This window comes from Rhodnius prolixus, unplaced genomic scaffold (genome assembly GCF_049639745.1).
Source record: "Rhodnius prolixus isolate KJV_2025 unplaced genomic scaffold, Rpr scaffold_3, whole genome shotgun sequence".
Lineage (NCBI taxonomy): Eukaryota > Metazoa > Arthropoda > Insecta > Hemiptera > Reduviidae > Rhodnius > Rhodnius prolixus.
In genome coordinates this window covers 20495519-20509660 of record NW_027411603.1, presented here as the reverse complement: position 1 = coordinate 20509660, position 14142 = coordinate 20495519, and the positions used below count along the sequence as shown (strand labels likewise).

The 14142-nt window shown below is 32.2% G+C and overlaps 1 protein-coding gene across 1 annotated transcript; it reads left to right on the top strand.

Moving 5' to 3' along the window:
- Positions 1-438: 438 nt before the first annotated feature.
- Positions 439-14073, top strand: LOC141452168 (aminopeptidase N-like). Its single transcript, XM_074124072.1, has 14 exons — positions 439-761; positions 1846-2291; positions 2460-2622; positions 4399-4547; positions 5958-6141; positions 6298-6454; positions 6549-6811; positions 7420-7615; positions 9540-9817; positions 9905-10095; positions 12062-12229; positions 12388-12531; positions 13352-13433; positions 13506-14073. The coding sequence occupies exons 1-14, from the start codon at positions 570-572 to the stop codon at positions 13644-13646; spliced, it is 2754 nt and encodes a 917-aa protein (XP_073980173.1). The 5' UTR covers positions 439-569; the 3' UTR covers positions 13647-14073.
- The last annotated feature ends 69 nt before the right edge of the window (positions 14074-14142 follow it).

Sequence of the window (14142 nt, the reverse complement as noted above, 5' to 3'; positions counted from 1 at the left end):
ATATTATACACGCATACATAAGAAGACATTAAAGAAAACATAAAATCCTGCATTATTTTCCGTTCAACCCAATAGTTCAATGCGAGGGAAAAGAATAGCTAAGTGTTTAGCGAATACTGGATTCAAACGCGGAATCCGGCTCCTGCCCCTTAGATCTTTTTCTTTTCCTTTCAGCTTCTTACAGTTCACTGACCAGTGATGGACAGTATTGTCTGAAACAGAAAAACACTAAAAATAGCCCAGTGGTTAGCGTACTGAATTCCCCCCCTGCTGCCGAAAAAGCTGCGAGCGCTAATGACCTCAGATGATAACGGCGCCTTAAATTTAAAAAAAGACAAAAAGTTACAAAATGTATTAAACATTCTTGGCACATCTCTCGTGGTGACATAACTATACTCCCCTACTTAGGTCAATTAAGATCTACCCACTTTATATTAGAATGTTTATAATTTCTGCCTTCGCTAATCAAAACTTTTCTGCTTCGTATGATCTGTGAAAAACTAATTTAAAATTTATTTTAAAATAAATTTCAATCAAGTCCAACTGACGCGCTGGTGTCGTGTTTGATAATGAGGAAATTGGTTTTACTTTTGATAGGTTATACATTTGTGGGATTGATAGTTAACCTGTTAGTACTTTCGATTTCAACAATGGAGCAGTTCCGACTGACAGGGGATATTGTGCCTCAGAGTTACAACTTAGAAATTGTGGTGGATATAGATGAACCTCATTTCTGCTTTAATGGAACTGTTTCGATTAAGGTAATTATTATGATGATTTTGTTTGTCAAGCAAATTCATGTAAAGAAATGTAATTTAAAGTTATTGGGTGTTATAGGTTAGTTATAAACCTAGACGATCGGGCTTCCTTGAGTGAGTACATTATACATTATAATATACTCACTTGGCTGTTATCCCAGCACATTTATGACTAGTAAAATTAGTCGGTTTAGTTGCAAATTAAGAGTTTAACTCTCAAAAAAATGAAAATGTATTTTTTAAGGCAAATGCCGGCTAACCGGTCCTGTTTCAAAGAAAATCGTGCACATTCATTTTACCAAGATTTTATTTTATGCAGGAGTTCCTCCACTAAAACATCTTCCTTTGAATAGTCTGCATCACTTGGTCATTGAAAGGCATTTTTTGGTGAATCAGTGTGCGAACAGTACTAAACGGTAGTTGTACTGCTTAAATGTTATATTTAATTTGGTTAAGGCTGTAGAGGTGTTTGCTAATTCTAGAATGGAGGAACTTTTTGGTGCTTCAGCTGCTGCAGTCAGAAACATCATGAAAGTTCTTTATTTATTGCCCAATTCTTTATGATTTACAAATTTATGCTGCAAAAACCGAATTGACCATAAAGTAATCGTGTGCATATAGTTTAATCGACATTAGATTGGAAAGCCGAGTGAGAGCGTGGGCAGCGACACAATTTCCTCCATAGATAGAAATTGTTGGAGATTTGGGAGTGGGGCTTTGTCTCTTAAATGATGTTAATAAATTAAGTGTTATTACATTGTTAATCAACCATAGCAGGCGCGTTACGCGAGGAGACCATTCTCTAAACTTTTTGTCTTAATTTGGTTTCTAGTAATCTAATTTTGAGTAGTTCTGGTATTTCTAAGATTAGTTTACTAAACTGATATTATTTAAAATGTTTTATTTTAGTAAATAGAGCTCTTGTATCCATATAGTTGCCAGAAAATTGCCTTTTGTTAGCTTTGAATGAAATAATAGAAAATAAATAAATTTGGGAATGAAGTAATTAAATTATTTGAAAAAAATGATACTTTATGAAAATCTTATGTAATTCATATTTTTTAAATTTTCTGTTTAATAAATTTAGGTGCTGTGTTTAAATGCTACAAAATCCATAACCGTCCACAGTTCTGATTTAATTATATCAGAAGATGAAGTACTCGTTGAAGAATATCCACTTAGTGAAAACACCGAAACATTACATATTAATGAACAAGTATACGTTCCTGGATCACAGTTTTATCGCATTTATTTAGAGAAAACTTTAAATTCAAACAGATCATATCTGGTAAGAATACCTTTTAAAGGTAATTTATCTACTGGATTAGTTGGTTTATATAGAAGTAGTTACGTGGAAAGTGCTAATAATGCTACGAGATGGATGGCTTCTACGCACTTCGAACCCATATATGCACGGAAGGCATTTCCTTGTTTTGATGAACCGGCAATGAAGGCAAAATTTACAATCAAGTTGGGGCATAAAGAAACCTATAATTCTTTGAGTAACATGCCAATGATAAAGCGTTACCAAATGTAAGCTTAAAATCAATTTATTTTCAGATTATAAAATATTTACGGTCATGAAGGAAATTTACCTTAGCATAAATAGAATGAAATACATTTTAGTTAATACGCTGAAATTATTTATTTTTATTTTTACATAAGACTACTTTAATTATAATCATTTTGGCTTTGCTTTAGGTCCAATAAAGCTGGTTGGGTTTGGAGTGAGTTTAAAGAATCTACACCAATGTCAACATACCTGGTGTCTTATGTAATTGGAGATATTGGTTATAAAGAAGCTGTTTTAAAATCAAACAAAATTAAGTTCAGAGTTTGGGCTAGGAGTGATGTATTAGATCAGGTTTGGTTTTATTAAAAACTTTTTAATATATTTTAATTGTTATTTCAAAAACTTCGATTACTTTTTAGGTTTTATTGTTTACAAATTTCATTTTATTAAGCTTTGAGATGTTTTTTTAATATTATTTAAGTAATGTCCACATTTATTTATGTCACAATCCTCATAAACAACGCACATTGAATTAGTATAAATACATTCTTAGAATCCCTTTTGCTGAAATACCTGATTTTCATATTATCAATCTGAAATACAATTGCACTCCTCACTTTTTCTGTCATAAACATGAAAAAACTTATAATAGTTCAGATAATACTTTGAAATATAATAAATTTTATTTTAATTAGAAAAAAACTTAAAATTTTGATCTCATGCCTGGCGTATCAAGGGTATCTTTTTGCCTGGCGGTGCGACTTATTTATTCGAATTATTAATGGATAAATTTTTACAAATAAATCCACTTTACTCAATTTTACAAATCACGTTTTTGATACTTTTCACCCATAGACATGCTAGATCTATTTTATTATAAATCAAAACATTAGCTAATTCCTTTACATTGGAATATAAAAAATTTAAATATTTGCAATTAAAGTTTTGTTTTGAAAGGCATCAGACAACGCTCTCCGATGGTTCTTTGGGGTTTTCCTTAAAAATTTTTCTAAGGCGAATGGTATAATTTTGAGCTCTTTTTTTGGCATAATGAGTTTTAATAATCTATTTCAAAGACAAGGAGTTTTGAGTTTTGACTAAGTCGGTGATATTAACGAAGGCAATTTGTGTGCTATTTCTTAAATAGCAGATCTTTATTTGGACCTTTTTTACGTTAGCTCTCATAAGGATTTCAAAAAAGACAGCTTGGTATTTAGCCTAGGATTGGAAGCAAATTTTTCAATTTTCACTCTAAAAAACTTTCTAGTTAATATAATTTCCACTGTATGAATCATTTACCTCTCAGTGGTATGCCAAGCAACTTCGATGATTTTAAATGAATTTTTTTGTGTTATATTTTTATTCAGTAACAAATGAAAATGTGGCTGTTATAAGTAAATTATTTAGATTCGGGCTATCCTGATAGGTCTAAGATAAGTGGTTGAAAGGAAATTGGACCAAGTAGTCTTTCTTAGTGACTCCCAAGCAGCGTTAATAGCCGTAACGGGAGCTCAGAGTGGAGTTTCCGCTGATGTAAGAGCGTGCCAGGAAATGATTGAAAAAATACTTATAGAAGGGAAGCACCTAGCTTTCCAGTGGATTCCGGCATATTGTGGATTACCAGGGAACGAGCAGGCCGATAGCCTTGCGAAACAGGGAAGTCAATGTGATCAGCTCGACCACGCAGTGTGTTACGCATCGGCTAAAAGAGTTATAGGTAACCACATAATGGGGAAATTGCACGAGGAATACAGGAGCAGGCTGGAAAGCAGTGGGCAACACTGCTAGAAAAGAAGATACCTGCCGGCCCCCCAAGAAAAGAGTCTGCCGTGCTCTTCCAAGGAATTACAGGTTACTGCTATCTACAAACACACCTCCACAAGTTAGGTATTCGGGACTCGCCGATTTGCCCATTGTGCAATGACGGCGTAATGATTTTTAACCATTTGAACGAGTGCCCGGCTCTACAGGGCATGACCACTATGTATGAAAGACAGAAAGTGGCTAAATGCCTTTGTCGCGGGATAAGGAAAAAAAAAGTAAATTATTTAGAAGCTTTAAATTGAAATTGCTTGTAGGTTATAGATTTTATTTTCTCTGAATTTAATAAATACATTTTAATTACAGATAGATTTCGCGGCAACATTTGGACCGGATGTATTGGCATATTTTGAAAAATACTTTAATATTAAATATCCCCTGCCTAAATTAGATTTAATAGCTATACCTGATTTTAGTATTGGTGCCATGGAAAATTGGGGCTTGATTACCTTTAGGTAATTTAATTTTTAATTTTACATAAATGGTTTTTATAAATGCGGCTGTAATACATGTCACTATATTTTATATTACATTTCATTACGTACATAACATATTTTTCATACTCATACTTTATTAATATTAGTTAACAGCCACTATATGTTTTGAAACTTACTTATAGTATAATGAAACAGCAATGTTGATGTGTATTATTTAAAATTTAATATTGGACTTAAAGTTGAGATCATTAAACTATGTTGCCTTCACAAACAAAAATGGTAGAAGTCAAATTTGAAATACTCCCTAAATGTTTAGAAAAGAAACAATTCTTAAGGTCGGTTAGGTTTCCGAGTTTACTTTATGTTAGCGAGTTTAACATCTAGCGCTTTCTAGAGGGTAGACATAGGAACATCTGTAAAATCCAGGAAAACATTTTGCTGAACACTAGAGACACTATTAAAAGTTCCAGTTCCAGATCCTGCTATATTCTAGACTTGGAATGCTGTTCCAAAAACCAGAACCCTTAACAGTAGAGATGCACTGGAACAATACAGGGAAATATTCTCATTATTGATCTAGCTCATAATGTTCTTATACTGAAACATTTCACTAAAAGAAAAGATTATTGGAAGGCTCTTGACTTAAATTTTAATTTTATTTGGTACGACTGCGATTAAAAGAAGGCACTTTAGTCCCTATTATATATTTCGCCATATAATAATTACAATAATTATTCGACACGTATACTAATATAATAAATCAATAAAATGCCCCTATTTTGTAACTTTTTGGGAAAATCCCTACTACTTTGTTAGGTTAGATTATGAGTTTATTATTCTATTTTTGTAAAGTTGTGTGATAACTAATAAAATTATTAGTGCAGTTATTTTATTCGTAAATAATTATTTTGTAAATTGAATATTCACTTTAAAAGAAATTCAAATTTTATTTGTCTCCACACTTACAATTCACTTCTAATATTATAGAAGACTCCTATACTCGCTAGTAACATAAGTTACTAACTCCTAACTCTTTAGCAATGACTCTGTTTTCTCATGCTCCGCTCGGGCACAACTATGACTACAGTATCGATTGCCCTGCTATCTAATCCGTATCGATTATCCGTTAAATATAAAGATCGTATTAACTTTTATTCAAATATAGTTGTAAGATTCGAATAAAATAATAATGTTTATTAATATAAAGGAATTTGTTCATCGGTTGGAGTATATTGGTTGCCAATGCGGAGATCGCGGGTTCGAATCCATCTAGAAGCCCTTAGATTTTCTTTTCCGGAGCTTCTTACAGTTCACTGTCCGGGATAGATGTGTTGTTTTTAACTAGAGAAGCACTGCACTAGAAAAAGCTCCGAGCACCTCAGATTAGAAAATGTGTATATAATTTATTTGAAATAATGTTTGTTGCAGAGAAACGGCGTTACTATACAATGAAAAAGGATCCACCATTGCAGATAAGGAATCAATTGCTTCTGTTATAGCCCATGAAATCGCTCATATGTGGTTTGGTAATTTAGTTACAATGAAATGGTGGACTGATCTATGGTTAAAGGAGGGATTCGCCACATTTCTTGGAAATATGGGAGTTGAAGAAGTTAGTGGTTTTTATTTATTTTGCTTTACTTCATCTGATTAAATCTGAAGTAATCTGCGTTACTTGAATTAGATTCTAGGCATATTTTTCATCAAATCGTTGAATCTTCTGCATTCAGATTATTTTTTATTTCTTACGGCCAGTTTTCTTTCACAGTTAATCCCTGAGTGGCATTTTCTGGATGAAGCAGTATTAAGTAGTGTGGAACTTGTGTATTATTTGGACTCACTGCAATCTTCGCATCAAGTTTCAGTTGAAATTTGTAATCCATCAGAAATAGCGCAGATTTTTGATGTTATATCGTATGAGAAAGGTGGGTTTTCTTATAAGAGACAAAATTGTTGTTGTTGTTGTTTTTTTTATTCAAAGATAATTCGAGTTTCTTAAAATTTCATGTTCTGTATTAGGTGCAATGATTATTCGAATGATGAATAGTTTTCTTGGGAAATCCTTTCAGCAAGGATTAAGTGATTACCTTGTTGAACATAAGTACGGCAATGCTGCCCAAGATGATTTATGGAAAGCTTTAACCGATAGAGCCCATAAAGATGGTACTCTATGCAATAATATGTCAGTTAAAGAAGTGATGGATTTTTGGACACTGCAAACAGGTTATCCTCTCATTACTGTTCAGAGAGATTATGAAAAGGGAACAGTGACTGTGTCGCAAGTAATAAATGTTTTTCATTTCTTTAAGCAGATTATTTGTTATATCAATTGCTTCTAATTAGATTCTAGTTAGTTATCCTTTTCTTTTTTATCTGGGGAAACCTAAGTTAAATTTTTAAATTTTCCTTCCCTTAAGTTTGGAATATCTAATTATAAACCTCTCTTTATTTTTACTTAAAATTAATCGTTAGAAATGTTATTTCCATTATGGCGTTTTTCTTCTTCTTTTTTAAATATATGTACTTATATTTTATATAACTGTGATACTGTTATCCTGATTAAAAATAGCTTTATTAATTTTTACCATTAGATTTCTTAGACAATTCTTGGTATTAAAATTTTATTTCTGAAAAATCTAAGGGCAGGCACGACTTGAAGCCAGGTTCTCCAAATGAGTTCCCTGTATTAACCAGTCAGCTTGTTCCTAATATCAATCATTAATTTCAAAAAATTTTAATCCCTAGTACTATATTCCACAGTTTCTGAGTGATTAAAAAAAAAAAAAAAAAGAAAGACAAAGAGAATGGAGAAAAGTGCAGTAATTGTGTGTATGAAATTATGGAAGAAGTTTCTTAAAAACACCTTGCTTAATTATGTTCATTTTTTTAGGAGAGGTATTACCTCCGTAAAACAGGTAATGAAGAAAATAATAAACAAATTTGGTGGATACCTTTAACATATACAACATTATCTTCACGAAATTTCGCCAATAAATCTACTAAACATTGGCTTAAAAATGAGAATGATGTAATCAATGTTGATGTTAAACCAGAAGATTGGATTATTTTTAACCTCGAAGTTTGCGGTAAATACAAAAGAATTAAATCAAATATATTTAATGCTGGATTATATTCTATTTATTTACCCTTGTATATTAATGAAAAAAAAGGAAGAAATCTTAAAAGGATTTCCCATACTGCAACTTTCATAGATGTGATACATTTTCAAAAGACTGTAATTTTATTAAATGTGTACTAATTTAATAAAAGTGAGGAAAACAAAGTTTGAAGTTTTCCACAGAAACCCATGAAAATAGATTTCATGTTACAAAATACAAACTAAAAGCCTTTTGTCTTCATATGAGTATTAAAACTGTCCGATAGGACAGTTGTATAAGGGTTGATCATCAAAAAGTGCACGAAAAACCGTAACGTTGAAAAACATCCAACTTTGACCATTTTTTTCTTTTATTTTACAAAATAAAAAATTCCAAATTTTTGTTAAAATATAGAGAAAATCTCACTTTATAACAGTAATTTTTTGCAACTACCCACATCTAATACATTTCGAGAAAAAAAAAATGCCGAAAATGGGGAAAAACGGCATTTTCAGAAAATCTTCTTCTTGTTACCTTTTTTGTACAACATAGCGCCTAAATCAGCCAACCGATTTTGATGAATAAGGTGTCATTCGATTTGGAATTTTATGTAGATGTGCCTTTTGGGGGACTTGACATGTTGTACATTCAATAAGTGAGGAGTTAGCTCCATCCATATAAGGCCTTCTCCGAAATTATTATTGCTAAAAACTCTGTAAATCTTAGCCCGATATTGATAAAATTTGGCAGGGTGAATGGGTTAAGGTCCCCCTACGTAGCATTAAACCGACGTTCTGCTCTTACACCTGATAAGGGAAAATATGGCAATCGTTTCAAATTATCGACGCGTGTACCGATTTTCATTAACGAAGTGCTATTCGAATACAACTATTGTATAGACTGGCATTTTACTCTCTTCATATTGTTCAGATTTCAATGAATTCTTTACCCAATTGTAGCGAAATGTTAGTTCTATAACTGGTATAAATTGCAATGTGTTAGTGATAATAAGTAATGAGATATGGAAGGTTAAATTTTGGTGGTTTTTAAAGTCTATCAAATTTCAAACTTCTATATCTCTCTTCGTATTGCTCAGATTTTAATGAATTCTTTACCCAATTGTAGCGAAATGTTAGTTCTATAACTGGTATAAATTGCAATGTGTTAGTGATAATAAGTAATGAGATATGGAAGGTTAAATTTTGGTGGTTTTTAAAGTCTATCATATTTCAAACTGCTATATCTCTCTTCGTATTGCTCAGATTTCAATGAATTCTTTACCCAATTGTAGCGAAATGTTAGTTCTATAACTGGTATAAATTGCAATGTGTTAGTGATAATAAGTAATGAGATATGGAAGGTTAAATTTTGGTGGTTTTTAAAGTCTATCATATTTCAAACTGCTATATCTCTCTTCGTATTGCTCAGATTTCAATGAATTCTTTACCCAATTGTAGCGAAATGTTAGTTCTATAACTGGTATAAATTGCAATGTGTTAGTGATAATAAGTAATGAGATATGGAAGGTTAAATTTTGGTGGTTTTTAAAGTCTATCATATTTCAAACTGCTATATCTCTCTTCGTATTGCTCAGATTTCAATGAATTCTTTACCCAATTGTAGCTAAATGTTTGCTCTATAACTGGTAAAAATCGCTATGTTTTAGTGATAATAAGTAATGAGTTATGGAACTTTAAATTTTGGTGGTTTTTAAAGTCGATCAAATTACATTATAATGTACACTGTTAAAGTAGATCATCATGACAGATAGACCAAATCTGTTTAGTACGAAGAGTTTTAGCAGTTAGCGAGAGTTTTGAATGTGAATATCTATTTGAAGTTTTTAGTTGCAATACAGAGCAAGTCCTAAATTTTAAGTTTTTTAAAATTGATATTTTTCATTCATTTATAGGTTTGTACAGAGTAAAGTATGACAATAAAAACTGGAAAATGATCATTGCAACATTGAATAGCGATGACTATACAATTATCCCTCCATCGAACAGAGCTAACTTATTGCTGGATGTATTTGATCTTGCTTGGAAAGGAGAGTTAGACTATGCTTTGTCATTCAAGATGGCTAAATATTTAACTAGGGAAACCAGTTATGTACCATTGTCGATTGGATTACAACAACTGGAGGCGATAGGACACATGCTTATTAGGACTCCAATGTATGGAAATTTTCAGGTAAGTGGAAATAACTGTAGCCGCTTGGGTAATTAAGAATTGCGCTTCACATCTTGAAAAAATTAATTTAAAAAGTTATTGTTTTAGACTTACATACGATCTTTAATTGAACCAATATATGCCCGATACGATAATTTGTTAGCTACGCAAGACGATCCTCGGATTCATGCTTTAATAACAGAGTGGGCTTGTGATTCTGATATTGAAACGTGTTGTACCCAAGCGTTAAAGTTATTCAAGCAATGGCAGAATGATCCTTCACCAGATGCAAACAACCCGTAAGTCTTGTAATTATTCAATTGCAGATTTTTGAACTTCTTACTTGACGGGGCTGAACTTATACTAGCCGATTATAACTAATATTTTTCGTTATTTCTATAAAAGGTGATTGTTTACGATTCTTATACGCCCTTACACTGATAATTACAGAGATTTAAATCAGCTAAGAAAATTATAAACTAAATGTACATTTCTTTACAAACATTAAAAATATTCTGGTACGAAACTAACACAACTTTCTCTGACCTCAAAAGTACGCTGAAAAAAAACTAGTTCATGTAAAAACAATCGCTAGAACTACATAATTAAAAAAGGGTCATGACAAAGTGAAGAATCATTTCAAAATTAATGAAAAAGGTCCAAGAGAGAAAAACAGATTGAGTAAAATGTAGATTAGAGGGCGCGGAGGCTGGCCTGTCGGAGGTAAGATCAACCGATAAAAAAAAAAATGAGCCAAGTGGTCAGAGCCGTATCGGAAATCAGGACGTCAATTTATGAGAACTCATCATCTGGGTGATATTGGCCGACTGAGCGTACATTTGGAGAGAATACGTAAATGCAGAAGATACGACATCAAGAAGCATACAAGGGAAAAACTCCTATAACTTGATATCGATATGTTCCGATTGGCTAGATTTGCATTCTATGGTGTGACTTATGAAGTGTTGGAGGGTTTGCATTGCATCCAAATGTACTAAAATAAACTACGAATTGAAGGAGCTTCAGCCAAATCAAAGTCAGTGGAGATGCTGGCCAGAGTTTTAGAATTGGAAGATGTAAAACAATAAGAAAAGCATCCATCCATAAAAAGCCAGCTTAATCCTAAGTGAGGCTGAATTATGAGAAAGCATCTATCATATTGTTCAGGATATGGGGTTAGCCTGCTTTGGTGGGCGGGAGCCTTCTCACCTCGTCTGAGCTCTAAAGTAATTGACGGTTTCTCATCTGAAATGACAAGTCAGTAGCCTGCTACTTGATAGAAAGGTTGCTGATAAAGCCTATCAGATGGTTTTTGACACACTCAGGTCCATTTTCAAAACTTGATCCAAAGAAATAACTATGTGCTCCCACAAATTCTAAGCAATTAAATAATCCGTTCTAAAAATGTTGAAAGTTTATTCCTTTATGCAAACAAAGAGGGTCTCCATTAAACTTCTTAGGTGTAATTAATGGTTATATATACACGAGATCATCCTGGCGTTTAATCTCCAATTTCACACCTACCAATGGCGTCTTTGGCATTGAGTGCAACATTATTTAGTCTGGTTGATCAGGATTCTCAGAATGGCGATCAGGGCGCTCAGTAGCGTTTAGTTGCAAAGGGCTTGAGTACCTAGAAAAACCTTGAAGTGCCTACAAGTTGGGTAAAGAGAAGAAAAGAATAGATTAGGCACTTTATTCAATACATATACGTATATAAATATAGGTACATTTTTCTATCTGCATGTCTACAAGTTTTACCCAGGAGGCTCTCATTATATTCGTAATAACAAACAAACTGAGATGATACGAGGAAATGCTTTAAACACGGGAACAAAATAGACTTGTGTAGCAGTAGCCTTTTTAATCAGTCCTTGGATCTAATCTTTCTTGAGCCAGAAAATCCAACACATTACCAGCCACTGTATTACTGACTGACGCGCTACAATTCTTTTTTCAACGAAATAGCTCCAATTCTATTATAAATGTTTCAGGAGATAGCTTTTCCTATTACTAGTGTAACGCTATATTTTGAAAACGTTTTGCTTTCAGTGAGAAGAGAAAACTCAATTTAAAATTAATTTCTTTGTAAATATTTTGATGTGTCGTATGGCATATGATTAAATTGTCTGATGTTATCTAAAGTTAAATATAAGTAGTTACATTACGAAGGTGTAAGCTAGATAAGTAACCATGTAATGTAGTAGATTGATAAAAAAATGGCCTAGCAAATTTGAATCAAATAACATATTATTAACAATTTAGCATACCTACTGATGTACGTGGTGCAGTGTATTCTACTGCAGTTCGACTTGGTGGAAGTGAAGTTTGGAATTTCTTGTGGGAACGATATAAGAACAGCAATTATCCCACAGAAAAGAGAATCATCTTAAGAGCTCTTGGATGTTCAAGAGATGTATGGATCCTAAGCAGGTAAAATATTTTCTAACGAAAAAGTCTTTTCACATTAAAAATTTAAGCCACAAAATATACGCTAGTAGTAGAACCTGGATGCCCATCTTGCGTAAATATTTGTTACTTTGAATTCATGTTATAAATTTTTGTTTTATTTTTGTCTTTTTTTAAAACAGATTTCTGGAATGGTCAATTCAAGAAACCTCAGGAATAAGGCGTCAAGATTCTGCGACTGTTTTTGCGAATGTTGTTTCTCAACCAGTTGGTGCATATGTTGCTACAGATTTTCTGAAAAGAAGAATCAGGGAAATTCAAAAATAGTAATATAATTTTTTTTCATTAAATATTCAGGGAATAACGACATATTTTTATTTAATTTTTTTAATCTGTATTAACACATGCTATCCCAGATTGAATAGCCATAAATGGGAAAAGACTACAAAAAGAGGGGCGCTAATGATCCAGCAGTAACAATAATAAATAAATAAAAAAACCTCAAAGACGGTTATAATGCAACAGATTTCTTATGCTATAGTCTAGAGAAAAATAGTTTAGTAATAGGTTCATGGGCAGCTTAAAACGCAGTAGTTAACTTAATACCAAATTGGAACACATTCGATGTTTAAAAAAAAATTTTTTAAATGATGTGGAATTCTGTTTTCATTGGAATATTAATATTGATGCAAACAAATATGCACACCTAGCTAGCGGAAATAATTGTTCATCTAGAGCTATTTATTAATAGCTCACTATTGTGTTAGGATTTTAAAATGTTAGATACTTGATTCCATGTGCCATATTCTCATTAAGTCACAGATAGTGACTTCGTTTCGCCAGCCCAGCTTTAAGTCAAATGTGCTACGGATGCTGATAGAAATGGAGATCGGAAATTAGATTTCCTTCAACCTGACAAGGTAAGAAAAGGGTAGTTGTTTTGTGAGCGTTCTAAAGTGCTCTGGAGCAAATGATCGAAGATGCCCTGCATTTTGTCAGAAAAAACGTTTGCTTTGTAATATGTGAGTGTTGTACACAGCGTTGATGTCAATAAACCCATTGATGTCGTATTCACTTTAGTGTAATAGTTATAAAATTAATTTTGTCACTTCAAATCAGAAACTAATGCAACAATGTTATTTACAGTCATTCTCAGAGGGCTGAAGCAATGCGCAGTTATTTAGCCAGTGCTGTGAAACATTATATTTATCAAGATGAAATACAAGAGGTACGAATATTTAATTTTTGAAAGTTAGTAAAGTTTAATTGCAATTAAAAATTTAAAGAATAATTTTTACAGTGGCAAGAATTCATAAATAAACACATGGATTTACTAAAAGCAACAAGTTTAGCTGCAAAACAAAGTATTGATGCCGCCCATGCACAGGGAGAATGGAATGAATTACATTATTTGAAAATATTCCAGATATTGTCAACGTAACCTTAAACTATTTAGGGTTTTCTAAAGGAATATAAGCTTATTCATTATATAATTACAAATACGTATTTGTATGCAGAAGTATTCTATTTTATTATTTTTTCTATTATAAAGTATTCTCGCTTATGATTTTGATTGTATTACTTCCTTAAATAGAGCCTATTGTCAAGGCATTTTTGATTTCCCGAAGTTTTTTTGTGCAAGAAATGCCAGCAATAACTAATTATTTTAACCCAACATATCTGTTTTGACGAAATTATTTTCAGGAGCAATAATATAATTTCATAAAGTTTTCTAATATAAACAATTACCAACATCTATGACTAAAGTATTTCTATTGTAACTGTCAAGACTGCTTTAAGCTGTTGACATAAATATTATGTATGGTCACTTTTGGGTTTTCTTGTATAAATAAAGTATTATTATTATATATTATTGTATATTATTAAGTTTCTTGTGCCTTTATTGAAAAGTTATTATTATGAATATTATTTATTAT

Excerpts from the sequence above, each read along its gene's own strand:
- LOC141452168 (XM_074124072.1), top strand. The coding sequence starts at position 570 with ATGAGGAAATTGGTTTTACTTTTGATAGGTTATACATTTGTGGGATTG. Across the intron at positions 6,455-6,548 it reads TGTTATATCGTATGAGAAAG|GTGCAATGATTATTCGAATG; the intron begins GTGGGTTTTCTT and ends GTTCTGTATTAG. Across the intron at positions 13,434-13,505 it reads ATCAAGATGAAATACAAGAG|TGGCAAGAATTCATAAATAA; the intron begins GTACGAATATTT and ends TAATTTTTACAG.